This window comes from Chenopodium album, chromosome 10 (assembly GCF_948465745.1).
Source record: "Chenopodium album chromosome 10, dcCheAlbu1.1, whole genome shotgun sequence".
Lineage (NCBI taxonomy): Eukaryota > Viridiplantae > Streptophyta > Magnoliopsida > Caryophyllales > Amaranthaceae > Chenopodium > Chenopodium album.
The window spans coordinates 11,340,071-11,358,492 of record NC_137843.1 but is presented as its reverse complement, the minus strand read 5'-3'; the positions used below and the strand labels follow the sequence as shown (position 1 = coordinate 11,358,492).

Genomic DNA, 18,422 nt, shown 5'->3' with positions numbered 1-18,422 from the left:
AAACACAATATGAGCTTAGATTCAATCTCTTCAAGTTCTTCAAGCTCTTCCTCCTCAAGTATAACTGATAAAATTTATGATCACATGGTCATGAATTTTATAAATGAGAGTCAACTGATATGTCTATTTTATATAGTATTTTACCCCCGTCCCTTGGTCATAATTAGTAGTGTTTTTGGCTCTTTAGAGCCACTTTTATTACTAATATGTGTTTTCTAGTGTTTTCGTAGTTTTGGTTGAGTTTTGTAGGGAATTGCACCTTTGGAGCATTTTCCCGGGATTTTATGGAGCAACTACGAGCATTGGAGGAGCACGACCATCTATCGTAGCCCAAGATCGGTTAGAGTAATCAAGCCGGTGAATAAGGGCTCGACTTGTGTGAAGACGATGCATTTGGACCGAATGATTTAAGCCCCAAAGAGGATATTTGGTTTGGGCCAAGTTACGAGCCCAAACGAGGAGTCCAAGCGGCCCAAAGGTGTCCGCCCGATGGTCCGCCCGATCAAAAAGGCGCGCCCGATCGGGCAAAGAAGACTTATATCGCAGCAGCCCTTCGCCCGATAAAAAAGGCGCGCCCGATCGGGCGGTGCCTCGCCCGATCGGGCGCGTGTTTCTGGAGGACGTTTTAAGCGTCGTTTAATTTGTTTTAACTTAGGATTTTCTAGCTTAGTATAAATACGCTTTTGTTAAGCGAATTTAGGGGGGAATTCTTTTCTCCCTTCCCTTACTCTCTCTTTTCTCTCTCTAACTTTTTTCTTTCTCTCTTCTCTTAAATTCTTAGTATTATTTTCTCTCTCTACAACTCTTTGTTTAATCTCAGTTATTTATTTTATTTCTTCTATCATGTCTTGTTTAATTGCTTTGTTTAGTTTATATTTAATTATGTGTGAGTAGTTTAATTTCTAGGGTTTATGGGGATCTAATAAATAATATGAAGGGGTAATTTGTTGTTGTTGATTATCAATGTTAGATTAATTTCCTATTGATTGATTTAATGCTCTGTGACTAGATTAGGCCTATCTTTTATGCATGAGTTTGACAATATTGATTTAAGAATCGAGAGATGAGAATTAATGTTTAGGTCTAATTTCAATAGGCAAGTTAATTTATAAATGGTTAAGTCAAGATTCGAGAGATGAGATTTAATACCGGTAAATTAATTGTGTGATTGTAATAAGTAGCGAGAGCCCTTTACAATCTGGTTAATTGATGCATTGATGATTGACTATTATTGATTGTTGGTATTGCATGATGATTTCTTATTGGATTGTTTTAATGTTTTACAATTGCGGCTTGTAAAAGTATAGCAATATTGAATTGATGAATCGAGCAGATGTTAATTTAGTATTAAAGGCTATTTTCAATAGGAACTTAGATCTAGTAAATTGCGAGAGGCTGTTAGATCTATGTTGGTTAATAAATTGCGAGAGCCTGTTAATCATGTTATCTGTGCAATGTTGATTAATTGATTGTTATGTTTTATCCCGGAATATTAATTATTGGTGAACCTATGACCCTAGGCTTTCTTATTATCGACTTTCTCTCTAAACTCAATCTTCGTAGTATAATTTCACATTACAAACAACAAATTGGTTACTTTAATAATTTAGATTATATTAATTAATTAGGAGTAGAAAGACCAGTTTCCCTGTGGATTCGACCCTACTTCCCTATCTACTTTAGTTAGAGGATTTAGTTAATACTTTTGATTAGGTGATACGACTTTACCCTGTCATCAACGTTTAGTTGCGATGCAAAATTCAGTGCTTAATTCATTACAACCTGAAAAGCAAAAACGTCCGAGAAAACGAAGGGTAACTGTGCCTAGAAATCGTGAAGCGGCTCACGACAATCTAGTTGCAGATTACTTTAGTAATCAACCGGTATACAATGATACCGTATTTCGAAGGAGGTTTCGTATGAGGAGACCCCTGTTCCTTCGCATTGTGGACACATTAAGTGCACGTAGTCGCTATTTCCAACAACGTCCCGATGCTACCATGCGTCTTGGTGCTTCACCCCTTCAAAAATGCACCGCGGCTATACGTATGTTAGCTTATGGTTGTTCAGCTGATCAAGTAGATGAATATCTAAAGCTTGGTGAAAGTACTGCTAGAGAATATCTTTCACAATTTGTCGATGGAGTTATTGCTCAGTTTGCAACTGAGTACCTCCGCAAGCCAACAATGGAAGATATCCAGCGTCTTCTAAGAGAAGGGGAGGATAGAAACTTCCCCGGCATGCTAGGAAGCATTGATTGCATGCATTGGGTATGGAAAAATTGTCCAGCTGGATGGAAAGGAATGTATCAAGGCCGATCTAAAATGGCCACTGTTATCTTGGAAGCGGTTGCATCTAGGGATTTATGGATTTGGCACGCCTTCTTTGGGACTCCTAGGTCGTGCAACGATATTAATGTACTACAACGTTCTCTTGTGTTTGATGATATAATAAATAATCGTGCTCCACAAGTTCTGTTCACAGTTAATGGAAACACTTACACAAAAGGATACTATCTCACCGATGGGATTTATCCAAAGTGGTCGACATTTATAGATGCGGTTACTGCCCCTCAAACAACTAAGGATACGTTATTTACTGAACGTCAAGAGAGTGAGAGAAAGGATGTTGAGCGTGCTTTTGGTGTGTTACAAGCTCGTTTCGCAATAATCAGGAAGCCTGCTTTGGCATGGAGTGTAGATCTGTTGTGGAAAATTATGATGACTTGCATCATTATCCACAACATGATTGTTGAAGACGAGCGTGATACATATTTAAATTATAAGGATCCACTCGAGTTTGCCGATGAACAGCCTGAGAATATGCCGGGGTCGTCCTCAACTAGGAATGCAACAACATTCACCGTAACTCCCGGACAGTATGATCCAGATAATTTCGGTAGATTGATAGCTTCGAGAGGGGAAATTCGTGATAGAGACGTCCATATGGCTTTGAAGAACGACTTGATCGAGCATTTATGGGCACAGTCTATGAGGTCCGATGAAAATTAAACATTTCAGTTATTTTTAAACTTATGTTTGTTATTTTCTTTGCTATTTTTATCAACGTAATTCATGTTTTTTTTATTCGTGTCGTTTAATCAATGTATTTCATGTTTTTAATCAATGAATTTTATGTTTTTGAATTCGTCTCGTTTAATTAATGTGTCGGTTAATAGAACGATCTATTATTAATTATTATTAACAACATTTTCAACAATAATAATAATTAAGTATATTAATAAATATATGTAATTTGAAAAAGGAATAAATGGTGGGGTATATGTAAGTAGGAGAGAGAAAGTGGGAAAGGATACTCATTGATGTTGGAAATTTTTAAGGGAAAGGATGAGTAAAAGGATGGAAATAGTGGGAAGTGATGTGGAGGAAAGAGAAAGTGATGTGTCAAGTGTAGGAAAGGAGAGAGAAACCGGGAAAGGATATAAGTATCCCCAACACTAATGATGCTCTTACACTTCTATTTACAGACTGCGAAAGACAATTGTATACCGATGTGATTTGAACTCGGTTTTTCTTTAATAGTAACCTGTTCTGATTTACTGAACTGGAATTAACTGAATTGAACTTAAGTCGAAGAGAACGGGCTAAGATAGGGAGATCCTTCTCTTATGACAGGAAGGCGGATGAGGAGTTGAACTCAGGTCACATTTAGGGGAGACGGAGGTACTAATCATCCCTTCATTCCTCACTTGTGTTTTAGACTGGGGAAATTGAAAACCACATAGCATGCATAACAAAGACTTGATAAACACACATCCAATTTTATAGTGCAAAGAGAGTTACAAAGTGTTGGAATATTTGGATTCACATTAATATCGTTGGGAGTTGTGGAAATTAATGATATGGTTTTGTTATGAGAGTTATGTAAGTAAATGGAAAATTGCAATGAACGTAATTGAATATTTAATTACGTTGATGTCTTTTGAGTGAAGAGACGTGTCTTTTGCTAACATTTTGATTTACGTAAGTAGTTAATTATGACATTAATTATAATTAAGTTTAACTCTCGAGGGACATTTTTTTATATACATCCCTCATTCTCTATAAATAACAATAGTTATCTAGTGTGAAGGTACGATGAAGGTGATCAAGATAAAACATCATTTAATTTGCTTCCTTTGAGAGAAAATTTTCTAGAGTATTTTCTCTTGGATTTTATAAACACTTACTCACAAACTTCTTGTAGATTGATTTAGTTGAACAACCAAAATTAATTGATCTCTTCTTTGTATCTCAATAGTTTAATCGTGTTAACCCTGTTGTTTCGTAGGGAGGCAATAATAAACCAGTAGGAAAGCGACGTTAAGTTACGTGCCTATAAGAAATATCTGGTCCTTCTTGTTTTATCCTCCAAATTGTTCTAACACAAAGGTGACAAGGGCAGTGATGTGAAAGAAATTTAATCTATGATCTTGGGTACCTCTAAAATTTTAACTAATTAAGCTAGTTAACATCTACAAACTGTGTTAAAAACAAAAATATAGTAAAATATACAAAATAATGAATCACAATTATTGTCCATGTTATAATGGGTAAGTATCTCAAAGGGGTATTGCTATCATTTTAAGTAGGTAAGTGGGGTCAATTTGTAATTTAAACGATAACAGAAGTTAAGATTATTAACTTAATGAAGACATGAGAAGTTTCAATAGAGATTTCAGAAGGATGGTGGACAGTTTAGTGAAGACAAAGAAGAAGAAGGTGTCGATAAAATGGTGGGAATGGTTGTGTCGGTGAAAGGTGGGTGAGGATAAAGAAGATGAAGGTGGTGGAAAGCTTGAGCTCCTTCAATGGAGTTGCAGCAAAAGATGACACGCTGGATCTGGATGGGAAGGAGGAAGAAAAAGTGAAGAATAGAAGATAAAGGTGGATGGAAAGAGGAGGAAGAAAAATATAAACAATATTAATTAATGTATTTTTATTCATATGTGAGAAACTAAGGCATCAATTGAACCCAAATGTAATTAAAAGACATCAAATTTTGGTACATCTTGAAAATTTTAAGAAAGCAAATGAAACATTTATTTGAGAATTATGTAATTTACAGTATATCATATGATTAACTTAACTGACGATTTTGTGTCGCGTGTATTAGACAATTAGCTATAAAAATATCTAGTCTCTGCAAATGACCTAATTAGAGCAAACCAAGTTTTTCCTCTCATCATCATGGGTATATGAACATAATTATCATAATACTAATTTTTATTTTTAATTTACTCTTAAGATTTCGACAAAATTTTAAATAAATCGGATGTATAATAAATATTGTACATCTGTTATAAAGTTACCTCTAAAATGAGAAAAAGTTACCCTAATATGAATAAAAGTTACCCTGATATAAATAAAAGTTACGAAATATTTTTGCTTTATTGATAAAAGTTATCCAAAAAATTGTAAAAGCGACCCTAAATTTGATAAAAAGTGACCCCCGATATTTAGTAAATTACTGTACACCGGATGTATACAAAAGTTATTCTAAGATTTTACTTGTAACAAAACCTCACAAGTCACAAATGGAGTGGAAGAGAAAAAATAGAAGTGTAATACCCCGTATTTTTATGTATTTTTTATAAAGTATTTAAGTATTAATAAAATGTATTGTTAAGGGCTCAAGTATTTTAATTAAATATTTTAAAGGGTTAAAGTATTTTAAGTATAAGGTTTTATAAAATTAAAATATATTTTGGACCAAACGTTTATTAATTATTGGGCAATGTTAATTATTCCTACATACTCTTATTGAAATAACCCATTCCAAAACCCATAACTTAAGCCCTATCCCATAACTTAAGCCCACATTTTTATAAGCCCAAATTTAACCCTACACTCCCTACTCTATAAATACACCATGAATCCCCAAAAATTTCCCACACAAAAAGGTTAGTCTTATTTTCTTTCTCCTTTATTTTATTAATTTGTGGTTTTGATTTTATTGTTTGAAATTAATTTAATTAGTATCAAATTGTATTTTGATGATTAAAAGAAATTGCACGTATCGAATGGATAAGAGAGGATAGGGATCAATGGATTCGGAATCACTGGTTCAATCACAGGGCAAAAGGGCTGAGCCCGGATCTCATTAGCTTGTCCCAACCGGAGGGGCTATATTAAATTGGCATGCCCGGTAACCCACGTGTGGTATTTGAAACGGATTTCAGATTTTATAAATTTCATAATTTTCAGATTTTGTAAATTTTATAACCTAGGGTTTTTAATTATTGAAAATCATGATTTTAGGGTTTTTATGAACAATTGATTTAGGGCTTTTATAGTAATGATGTTTTGAAATTTTGGTGATTATAACTAATGATTAGATTAACTTAATTCCAGATTATTTTGAACACGTAAATTCGTGTTTTAATTTTTAGATTTCCGTTCGTTAATATTAATCTCGTTTTAATCCCGATTAGGTTCTGAACTCATCCGATTTTGATAAAAAAAGTAGTGTTTTCCATGTGAAAACAACGTTTTAAGAAAGACTCACTACCTTTGGTAGTGAGCACCACCCTCTCGTGGCCAAATTCAGCCTCTAAATATGATTTTCGGGCAGTTTTTGATTTTTAACGAAGTTTTTTTTATGCTTAAAATTTTATCCTCGAGTTTGATTAGTAAAATTAATTATGTTTAAAGTTAATTAAGTATAAATATGTTTTTATTGAAGTTTTAAGAGGTTTTTCATCATATTATATTGTTGGAAATTACGTGGGTTAGTAATATTAATTGTTGTTTTTTTTTAGGAAGTGATTATTTCCTAGGAGACTTTTAATTGAGTATTAAAGTGATGTGTTGATAAAGTTTTGAAGGGTTTTTTATTTAATCTAAAGTGCTGGAAATAGTTTCTAAGTACTACTTTTGATGTTTTATAAAGAGGGTTTAATCACCCATTAAAAAGGGAGATTATTAGGGGTTTTTAAATAATTTTCAGATTTTTATTAAACTTAAACTTGCTGTAATTTCATGTATAAGAGTATATTTTAAGCTTTTTATGAAGAAAATTTAAAGAACTATATATAAGCCTTTAATTTTAACTAAAGGGAAGGTTTTAAAGTGTTGTTTGATTTGGATTTTGAAGGTTTTAAATTAAGTTAGTATTGCTGTAAATTTGATTGATTGGGTATTGATTGAGATGTTATTGTTTGGTTTAGGAGAGGAGTTTATTAAAGGTGATTTCTAGATAGTAAAGTGGCATACCAATTCGTTTATTCAAGGTACGTACGAGTTACAAAACCTTGCCTTTAGAAGCATGTTTAGGGATGTATCGCGAACTTAGTATTATGTATAGAGAAGACTGTGAATGATTGTTTGGTTATACATTGTGATTTTCGTATAATGTGCACTATTTTACTTTGCAAATATTATTTACGCATTAACTTTTCAAGATGCGCTTAGAGGCAAAGGTATGTGAATATGTGGAATGATTTAGTTATTACTCATTCGTGATTATTGAAATAGAATGAGTAAAGGAAGAATTCAAGTCTTATGAGACGGGGTTAAGTTTGTGGGGTGCCTTATGCACTCAAGGTGTTTATACACCGAGGTAGTTAAAGGATTAAATAATAAATGTTGTTTGTCACTTATAAATCAAGAATTGAAATTGGAAACTTGCCTTGCTTGATTGAATTGATATTGGAATGTTTGTATTGTTATGCATATGAGTCATCACAAAGTCTAAACTTGTAAATCACGTAAAGTGCAAGATGGATGAGCAATAAAACTCTGGATTTGTGCACATCTGGAGTAATGACAAACAGGGGTTGGGGTACACGGGGTATTAGCCGTGCACTTTTCTCGAGGCCGTCTGATCTACGAGTCTCTTATTTCAAATAATTTTCAAAAAAACTAGGAGTTAGGTGAGATCTCATACTAACTACGGTCACGGAGTCGCGCCCGTGGTCGTTGGATGTTTATTGATGTTTTCGAAAGGAGGCATGGGGTTTTTCTTTTATTGATGTTCCAAATGGAGCATGGGTTGGACAATCTTGTCTATTGCTTAATCCAATGAATAAATAAATGAGTTAGCTACTACCAACTAGTGAAATGTTAATAAAATTGTTAGATGAGTCGTGTGTTGAGTCTATAATTTAATGATGTATGATGTTTGATTATTAGTAGCATGTTAGGGATTTCTTATTTTATTTCGCAGCTTGTATGTACTCAGCTTTGCTGATTGCGTGCTTTTGTGTGTGTCTTTCTTTGGTCACGGCCCTCGCCTTTCAATGACCCTATGACGATCCAATTTTTACACTTGTAATATTGGGGAGCAGATAACCACAGGTTCTTACACATGCAGCATCCGTAGCTAGGTGGTGGGATCTTGAGTGGAGTGTTGGTTGCTTTTCTTATTTTTATTGCTGTTTATTTTTGGAAGTTATTTAAACTTAATTTCACTTTTATACTACTTCTATTGGTTTGAGTTTTGAATAAGGGCCTTAATGGTTCCAAGTTGTAAAACTTAACTTGGTTTTGGTTATTGGTTTTGAAACTTATTTATAACTGATTTAGTTTTCCGCTGCTAATTTCTGATATAGCCTTAACGTTTGAACACGTGGCGGCAGCACGCCAGTAATTCTCTTGAATATTGTTCAGGTTACTCCCGGGTTTAAAGAGAGAATTATTGGGGTGTTACAAGAAGCTTGTTGAAACAAAACCTCAAAGTGACCCCCGATATTTTTGCTATTGCTATTGCTATTGCTATTGCTATTACAAGTTCAGGTTTACAACTTAATGTTGTTGACAAAATTGCATTGTAGGTTTCAGAGTGCGTTAGGGGTGTCCATTCGGTTTTCGGTTTGAATTTTGGTCAAATCCAATCCGATCTGAAATAAAATTCGGTTTTGATTTTTCTAATCCAATCCGATTCAAATTTCTCATCAATCCAATCTGAATTAAAATTCGGTTATTTGGATCCGATTCGAATATCCGAATGAAAAAATATATATCAAATTTTTAGGGCCTAAAGTGATTATAAAAATAAAAAGGAAATTTTTTAAATTACCACCCAAAAATGTATCCATTTTCAAAATAACCACCCATTTAAATTTTTATTTTATTTTACCACCCCTTAAATTAAAAAACTACTCAGATTACCACCAATTTCAAAATTCCGGTGGAATTCTGTTATGAAGACCCACCCAACGGCTAGTAACGGCTATGTCTAAACATTACAATCAGTCATGTCTTCACTCCACCTCCCCCTTAAACCAGTTTATTGAATACAAGACAACCTAAAACCAAAAGAAAACAACTAAAAAAATCAAGAGTTTGTTGTCTGAATTGCCACTACTACTGATCATCTTCTTCCTATCACGAGTAAGAGTCGTTGGATGGGGCCCACATAAGAAAAATTCACTGGAATTTTGAAATAGGTGGTAATCTGAGTAATTTTTTAATTTAAGGGGTGGTAAAATAAAATTAAAAAATTAAAGGGGTGGTTATTTTGAAAATGGATACATTTTTGGGTGGTAATTTAAAAGTTTTCCAAATAAAAATGCATTTATAAAAATTTAAGTTTTGAAAACATAGTTGTACATGATTGATACAAGTATTGAAAACATAGTTTTACATAATTTATATTAATGTAATTATCAACATAGTTTTACATAATTAATATAAACAATCATAATTTGTAAAACATGGTTTCGGTTAATTCGGTTTTTTGGATCCAAACAAGGTCGATCCGATCCGATTTGAAAATTCGAATTTTCAAAAAATTTCATCCGATCCGAATTGAAGTTTGGATCCAATCCAAATTAATAATTCGGTTTGGAATGGATTGGATTTCGGATTTTATCTGAATAATGGACACCCCTAAAGTGCCTTCATTAGATGATGACTTTTTAACAATGGAGCTTAGAGAGTAGTTATAGAGGAAAGAAGATTGCTATAGCCTATAGGTAGGGAAGGATAGAGACCAATATAAAACACTGTGCTAAATTGGGTAACTGATGGAATCAACATCTTCCAATGGATCTCGATCCTTTTATAAACAATAAAACACATGTATTACTATCAAATTTTTATGAGTTAGAAAGTGAACAGGTCAAAAAAGGCTGCAAATAGATTTGAAGATTTTATGAGCCTTCAGGGTGATGGTGTAAGATACCAGGTATAATGCTATAGTTTTCAAGAAGCTGCTGTTTTAGGCAGACTTTGGTCTGTACTCCAGGGAAAATACTTTGCAGCAGCAACTACCAACAAGCTTACAACACTAATTGTAATTGTACTAATAGACACAGGAACATAGCTTTTTCCTGAGCTTTTGCTGGTTTTTTCGGTGCTGGACTGAACTTGGTGCAATTGCAAAGCAGAACTTTTTGTGAATCTGGAGTATGAATCAATTTCTTTCCTCGTTAATGCAGGTTTTAAGGAATTCTTCACTGTCTGGAAATGTCGATCACTCACAATGGTTGCAGATATATCCTCCCTCAAAGCTACAATTCCAGCTTCTCTACAAAGGCCCTCCAGCTCAGCACCTGTAAATAGATCAGTGCCATCTGCTATTTGTTGAAGATTGACATCAGCTCCTAGTTTCATATTTCTTGTATGCACACGTAGTATCTCATGTCGACCTTCCAAATCTGGGGGTGGTACATAGAGTACCTGCAGAGCAGAAAAATTCAGGAGAAACGAACAAAAAAATCTACAAATAGAGAAATAAATTTATATTCCAGTTGATAAGTGAAAGATTTCCTATCTTCAATAACAAGTCCAATTTAGGGACAACTACAAATGTATATCAAATTGAATGGGAGATTAACTTTGTTCAGAGAGCCTTCTCACATTCTATCAATTAGGCCATTTGAAAGTTTGGCTAATCGAGTAAGGAGCTGAAGAAAAAATTGATGCAATGTAAAGCTGATTTTTATACACATTCTACCAATTTGTTTCAGGCTTCTGGAAAAAATATTAGCCCACAAGATCTGCAATTGCAAATACCACCCACGCCCCACAGTTTTTACACTCCCATGAGGTAATCAACAACAATTTCACAGCTTATCCAAATCCACTTTGCCGATACCCGTAATATGCCACTTGACTATATCATTTTCAGTCACTTCTCTAGTAGTGACTAGTGTATTCCCATCGTAAGACCAGGTCTGACACACCCCAACACAAAACTACGATGAAAGCATGCAATAATTTCCCATACAAATAAAACCCCCCACACAAATTCATGGATATAGCCAAGACTTGGTTCATTTGAGAAGTGGAGATGGAAATAAAAAATCTGACCAAACGTTTGAAAAGAACATATAGGCACAAGCGCACAACCTATACCATGTCCCCCCCCCCCCCCCCCCCTCTCTTCTCTCCTTCTCCTTCCCATGCGCATCTCTTCATCTCAGTGAAAAGTCTGATCCATACTTTTTTTGTACACCCTTTTAAATTTGTAGGATTTATAATATTAAAATGAAATACTCAAGTGGTATCATCTGTCAAGAGTTTAGCTATTTATGGAACTGTCTGACGAAATATATTTACCAAATCAAATCGCCCTGGCCGCATAAGAGCAGGATCAATTGCATGAGGTCGATTTGTGGCAGCCAATACAAGTATTCCCTGAACAAGATAAAATGGAAATTTCATCAAGTCAAAAGGTCAGCAGAAATTAACAATAGACAAGAAAACATTAAAGGAACATGCTTGCAAGGAAATGAATGCTGGAATGAACTTTACTGAGTTGTAAGCAGTAAATGCACATATTGAAATAATTCAAGACCATATCATACTTTTGCCAGCTCCAAACCATCCATTTCAGTCAGCAATGTTGACAGAAGCCTCTCTCCAACGGATATATTGCCATTTGAACCCCCACCTCTGGAAATGAATCATCATCATAAAAAAAAAAAATAAAAAAAAATAAATCTAAAGGTTAATATTAAACCACACTTAAGTTCTTAATAAGCTGATATAATGTCACAAACACATGTACCAAACAGATTTATTGAGGGCCAAATCACATTTTAAAAGGTGATTATTGTCAGGAGAGTATAAGGCCGCTGATTCGCACGAAGCTGGTCCGTGTGGGTGGGGACCTGGTATTTTCGGAATCCCAGTCGTCCATCAAAACAAAAAGAGTCCAGAACTTAGCTATTACTTATTTAAGAGTTACAGTAAAATTATGTTTCTCTAGTTTGCATTAGGCAACACAGTAAGATAAGAAGGTCAAGGCAAATATTTTAACAAAACCTTCTTTCAATCACCAAAAAAAAAAAAAAAAAAAAAAATACATCACATATGTTCAGAACTTCAGATGGCAATTTATAGTTAGGTAACCATATCATCATATTGTGCTGCATCATTTAGAAAAACAAATAGAAAGAAGATGGCCCCAAAAGCTAACCGTAAAATCCTCACATTTACGGACCTGCATTGTTTTACACTTGTAGCTCATTAAGGAAATTGACCCTAAAACAGAAAGGATGGAACCTATGGCCCGTATGGTAGGCAGAAATAAACAGAAATAATGGTATATGAAAATATGTAAGGGAAGCCCCATGTCAATGTCCACTGTAATGCCTGTCCTTCCAAAACAGCTATTTTCTTTCATTAATTCTCAATACCACCTCATAAGTGGCGATGGATGATAATTGGAACTTGTGAAGAACAACACTTACAATATATTACTGCCTACCAAATAAATAGTGTCAGTCAATTGTCACAAGTAAAGATCTTTCACATATACTGAGTTATTGATTGTATAAAACACTAGGTTCCTTAGCTCTGTGTGGAATTCATTACAAGGGGAGAGGGATGCCACACGTAAAGTTATAAAATGAGAAGGGTGAATCTTTCTTTTAATGGTAAATAGTCTCAGCTATATTGCCAAGAGAATGAAAGTCATATATAGTGGATACTCCTGGTTCTACATATAGTGGATGCTCACAATGCAATAAGTAGACACAAATTTCAAGCAAACCCTCAGACAAAGGGAGACAGTATAACAACCTCCTTGCAGCAATGACATCAGCTTCATCAAAGAATAAAATGCTAGGTGCTGCTAGCCGTGCTCTCCGAAATGTGTTCCGCAACAAAGCCTCACCCTCACCAACATACATTGAATATAGCTCTGCACCACTATGTGAAACAATTATATAAATGAGAACCTGTAACGGTATAAATGTTCAACATAAATTTAGAAGTTTGGAATTAGTACTCAAGAAATGTGAAATTATATGAAGGAGAAATGCTTTAGGTAGCTGTCTTATAAATGGTATTGCATAACAATTTACAAATGTGAAATTGGCATTGAAGATAACCATACCTCAAGGAGAAAAAAGAAGCTTGAGCTGCATGAGCTGCAGCTTTAGCAAGAGTGGTTTTCGAGCATCCAGGAGGTCCATGCAGAAGAATCCCTCGAATGGGAGATACACCCATCCTTGAAAAAGCACCAGCATGTTTAATAGGCCACTCCACTGCCTGCCGAAGCTTTTTCTGCAATGCAGCATCACCAAAAGAGAGTAAGAGACTACAAGGAAATCCAACAAAATCTAACCTAATAATATCCTGATAGCATCCATCCCAATATTAAAGTCAAGCTAGCAGTTACTGATCTTCCTAGCACTATGAAAATCTCTTTTGATGCCAACATATTCCGAAAAGTCATCAGGCCTAATAAACTATCCAGATATTATTATGCAACGCAACTTGAAGTCTTAAACCATCAATTACTTTAAAAGGGGAACTTTATCTTGTCTATCCACCATTCTAAGACCCTTTAAGTCAGAATATAGCTTTAATTTACAATTCTCATGTCTCTTAGATAGTTAGATAAGTATTCTATCACAAAAAGTTGATTCAAAATATAAAAACCAGATTTAAGCAAGAGGCCTTGGTAACTTGCTGTTTGTTCGATCAGTGGATTTTGTATATTCGTAAGGAATTTTCCTTAAGAGTAACATCCTCAATTATGACCCAAATTGCCTAAACAAATACGCTGAGGGTCATTAAGAGCAATAGCTACAAGAAAATTTAAGATCTATCAGATTGCCTTTAGCTTAAGTTAATTTGTTCAACGCATTATTTCTTCAGCAAATTCTCTTCCAATGTCGCAATTAAATTAGCTTTAACTAAATTGTGCTTCTTCTACATCCCTTGCTTCCCCATACTGTGTTATATTCAATCCACCTCTAAACATTATAAAATTTTCCTGCCAAGCAGAAAGTAAAAGTTCATCGAGTATACCGACCTTCAGCTCATTTAGTCCCCCGATATCATCCCAGGAAACCTTAGGAATTTCTACCGTGACACCTCTTGTTATGCTAGGACCAACTATAGATCTTGCAAGATTCCAATCTTCCATTGTGATGCACCACATATCATCATTTTCCACGATAGCTTTTGATCTCTGCACAGCAGATATGGCTGCCTCACGACATAAAGCTTCCAAATCAGCCCCGACATATCCATTACATGACGCAGCTATAGCTTGTAAGTCAGTACTGGGATCAAGTGGAAGCTTCCTGGTATACAACTGCCAAAAAAAAAAAAAAAAAAAAAAAAAAAAAAAAAAAAAAAAAAAAGAAGAAACCTGCTTAAACAACAGCTGTGGCCAAAGCATCCAAAGAAGTGGTTGCTATAGAAAGTCAAGTGTCTATTATATATCAAATGTAGATAGGAAGGATAGAAGGTCTTATCAGAGCTTACCATCAATATTAGAAGGCGCTCATACTCATTAGGGGTTGTCACCTCAATTTCAGCATCAAATCGCCCTGATCTTCTCAGTGCTGGATCAATAGCATCAATCCTTTAGATATTAGAAACCTAGTATTAGTAAGTATATGTAAATTGACTGAAATGCTAAAGTTAAAAAGACCGTGGTGATGATGGTGTTCATCTTACAACAGCAGTACAGCTCCATCATGAAATAACAATAAAAAAACAAGTTGTAAACCACATCAGTAAAAACCGATTTCCAATATCAATAGAGCATGTAACCTATACAGACACAAGAAAAAAAAAAAAAAAAAATCTAAGCCAGCATATCCATCGTAAGGTTCTTATCAGCTTCTTTTGCGTTTCAAAAAAAAGTTACCTAACAAATGCAAGGTGCAAACTACAATCCAGCTCAATATGGAGGAGATAATAATATTTAGCCAACAATAAGATAGACGAACAACATCCGTACTGAGCTACATATGTGGCAACATACAGCATAATATTATGTTTCATTATTCATAGGGTTCAAGCAAACCACAGTTAAAACGAATGTACTATATTGGTTGAGCACTTGAGCTATATGACAGGAGATAATACCCCAAAATTTGCCTAACCATATGAAAATACGACGACTATGACCCAAGCCAAGAGCGATTTAACTAGGAAGAAGAGAATTTAAAAAATGTGCAAGAGATTGGACAAATATACTTGTTTTTACTGCACTCCAGTTTGTAACATGAACCAATGCTCTGGACATAGTATCCCTTGAAAACAGAAATTGTAATTATTACGATATTATTCAGTATATAATCTCCACCCAGCAATATAATCTTAAGCAATGATCACAACACCAGAATGATCAAAGAGATTATTTACAATCAATTTTTGGACAGTTTTTAGCTACTTGCCAGGAAGAAGACTGTAATGGTGGAGCAAGGAAATAAAAATTAGCATAAATACACAGCATGATAATATAGATATTAGAGTAAGGAGCAACCTGTTAGTTGATGCTACGACAACAAACTGAGGTGCAGTTGATGTGGGTCCATTTGAATCCATAAGCGTAAATAGTTGGGAAGCCAATCGAGTATCTTGCTCTCTTCTGCATTTAGTTATTTATTGGATATAATCAAAGTGTGCAGCAAAATAAAAATATCACTCTGAGCAACCACAGGACAGACAAGACTTTAAAGTTTAAATGCTAATTGCTATCTTTAAATTCAGTCTGTTAATCACATCACATCAGCATTTTTTTTTTATACCACTGTATATGTTCGTCCTATCAATAAACCTTTCAATTATCCACAGAAGAGCAGAATACAAACAGATATTCCCGCTACACAGCTACATGACGTAGAAGAAAGACTAGTATTTTGGTAACATAAATCAAAGTAGGCTTTTTATTTGCATATTGTTATCCAGCTTTCCAGAATTAAAATAATTACTCACAGTATCATATTAATCCTCTATTATTCTTATCTATTAGAAAAGAGAACTTATTTAAGGAAAAAATGAAAATATACGTAATAAGTATCAATACTAGCTGAAATGCTACAAGCTAGATTTAAGTTTATCAGAAGTGTATTCTTTTGTTTCACATACCTGGAAGCACGACGAGGACAGAGAGCATCAATCTCATCAATAAAAATGACAGAAGGCTTGCCTGACTTTGCATGAGATGATGCTTCTGAGAAAGCCTCACGAAGGACTTTCTCACTTTCTCCAACATGAGCTCTATGAACAGTATGTGGACTGCAATAAAAACAAGAGCAAATTAGAACCCATTTTATGAAAAACAATATAATATACATGAGAGAACACACTTTCACTACCTAATAACGATTAGCTTGGCATCACATTCCTTGACCACTGCACGTACCAAGCTTGTCTGGCCATGCAAATGAAATACATCAGTAGCCAAATATATCAATGAAGTAGATCGCTTGTTTAGAGCTCCATAATTATTTTGAATAATATTCGCTAGCATATACTACTTTACTAGTAATAGATCACTTAAGCAAGAACATCCATGGAGCTACATCAAAATCTCTTAGCATAACCTTTCCCTACCAGTTGGTGAAACCCAATCACCTCAAATCTTTTTCATTTATCTTTCACTAAGGCTCCGCTTTTTTAACAAAAAGCATTTTCTAGAAAATAATTTTCTCATTTTTTGTAGTTCGGTTTATAAAGGGTGGAAAACAATTTCCCACGAATGGAAAACATTTTTCTTATAAAAGGAAGGAATGCTACATTTTCCTCCCTACTCCTAACATCTCTTTCCTCTCCTCCCATCCATCTTCTCCCTTACACTCCCATTTTCCTCTTCCTCTCTTAATCTTCTTTTAAGGAAAACTATTTTTACAATTATGTTTGTCCTAAAAAAAAATCTATGGAAAATCGTTTTCCCAAAAAAAAAAAAAAAAAATAATAATATCCATCATAACAAATGGAGACTAAGCAAAAAAATTTCATCTCTGCTAGAATCATGCACTTCTTAGGTTGGGATTCCTCAATTCCAAAATTAGAAGTTTAGAACTATGCCAACCCCATAGAATGATTCCCACCACCATATCATTTGCTTAGGTGACAATACCATTGCACCAATGAATATATCAGTTACCCGCAATTCAATTAAAAATCCCCTCAAACAAGACTATCGACGTAATTCCATCAATAACTACAAATAATTTCAATGCCCTCTTTCCATAACAATCTTAATTTACAACTCCCATTACCAAGAAAATGAAACACGCGACTTCCACAATAATCAAAATTTCCAATTTTTTAAAATCACACCAAAATCAAAATTCGGGCGAAGCTGCAAAAAAGAATTCAATCAATTGGGGGAAAAGGGGGTTAGATTAACTCACCTTACCGGTGCCGGGGGGACCGTAGAGCAACAAGCCGCGACGCCACTAAAAAAAACCAAAAATTAAAATTAAAAAATTGCAAAAACATACAAAATAATCTGAAATATAATTGAGAAAGAAAGAAAGAGAAATACTTTGAGACCAAGGAGTTGAGCATGAGAAGAGTAGAGAAGAGGAAAAGCGATGAGTTCACGAAGAGCTTGGAGTGCTTCAGAATTTCCAGCGATTGATTGTTCTGCTCTCCAATCTTCATTTTTGATTGATTCATTGCTGGATTTGGTACTCTCCTCCATTGATCTTCTTCAGAGGAGAGAGTGAGTAAAGTTTGAAGTTTTGGCGCAGGGTTTAAAGGCTTGTGAGTAAATTGTGAATTGTGAATTGTGAATTGTGAATGATGGGGTTTAAGGGTTTAAGAGCCACTGATAAGTCATGCGACTAGTGGTCTAGTAGGCCGATGTCCCGTAATCCATACTCCCTGTCCCTTGATACAAAACCTTTTTTGGTTTTAGTGCGGGAATTATGAAAGTTGTAAATTTTATAAAATTATAGAATGATTAAAAGTACATATATGCATGTGGGGTTAGAGAGAGATAGAGAGAAAGAAAAAGTAGTTGGGAATAATTAAAGAGATACAGAGATAAAGTATTGGAAATTGACGTTAAAAGTACAAAAAAAAAAAAGTAAAAGAAAAAATATGACAACTAAGAAAAAGAGGGTAATAATGTCAAAAAATACAACCTTTAAATAGAAAGAGGCACTGTATTTTGGTTTACCCAAAAAGAAAAATAAGGTCGTATTAAGGGACAGAGGGAGTATTATTTTATCGGTTTTTCGTTTAGGCCTTGTTTGGTTTGATGTAAAACGTTTT

At 34.5% G+C, this 18,422-nt stretch overlaps 1 protein-coding gene across 1 annotated transcript; it reads right to left on the bottom strand.

The window, feature by feature from the left end:
* Positions 1-9,985: 9,985 nt before the first annotated feature.
* On the bottom strand, positions 9,986-17,913 carry LOC145563550 (cell division control protein 48 homolog B-like). The gene is made up of 12 exons (XM_081623997.1): positions 17,689-17,913; positions 17,555-17,599; positions 16,514-16,569; positions 16,284-16,433; positions 15,679-15,783; positions 14,670-14,769; positions 14,212-14,496; positions 13,288-13,457; positions 12,972-13,100; positions 11,753-11,840; positions 11,505-11,582; positions 9,986-10,622 (listed from the first exon to the last, which is right to left on the bottom strand). The coding sequence occupies exons 1-12, from the start codon at positions 17,845-17,847 to the stop codon at positions 10,146-10,148; spliced, it is 1,842 nt and encodes a 613-aa protein (XP_081480123.1). The 5' UTR covers positions 17,848-17,913; the 3' UTR covers positions 9,986-10,145.
* Between the last annotated feature and the right edge of the window lie 509 nt (positions 17,914-18,422).

Bases quoted from the DNA above. Each gene is read 5' to 3' on its own strand.
- LOC145563550 (XM_081623997.1), bottom strand. From the start codon at position 17,847: ATGGAGGAGAGTACCAAATCCAGCAATGAATCAATCAAAAATGAAGAT. The intron at 14,497-14,669 runs GTAAGCTCTGAT...TTTTTTTGGCAG, and splicing joins AGCGCCTTCTAATATTGATG to TTGTATACCAGGAAGCTTCC. The intron at 10,623-11,504 runs GTAAATATATTT...TCTGCTCTGCAG, and splicing joins GGCCAGGGCGATTTGATTTG to GTACTCTATGTACCACCCCC.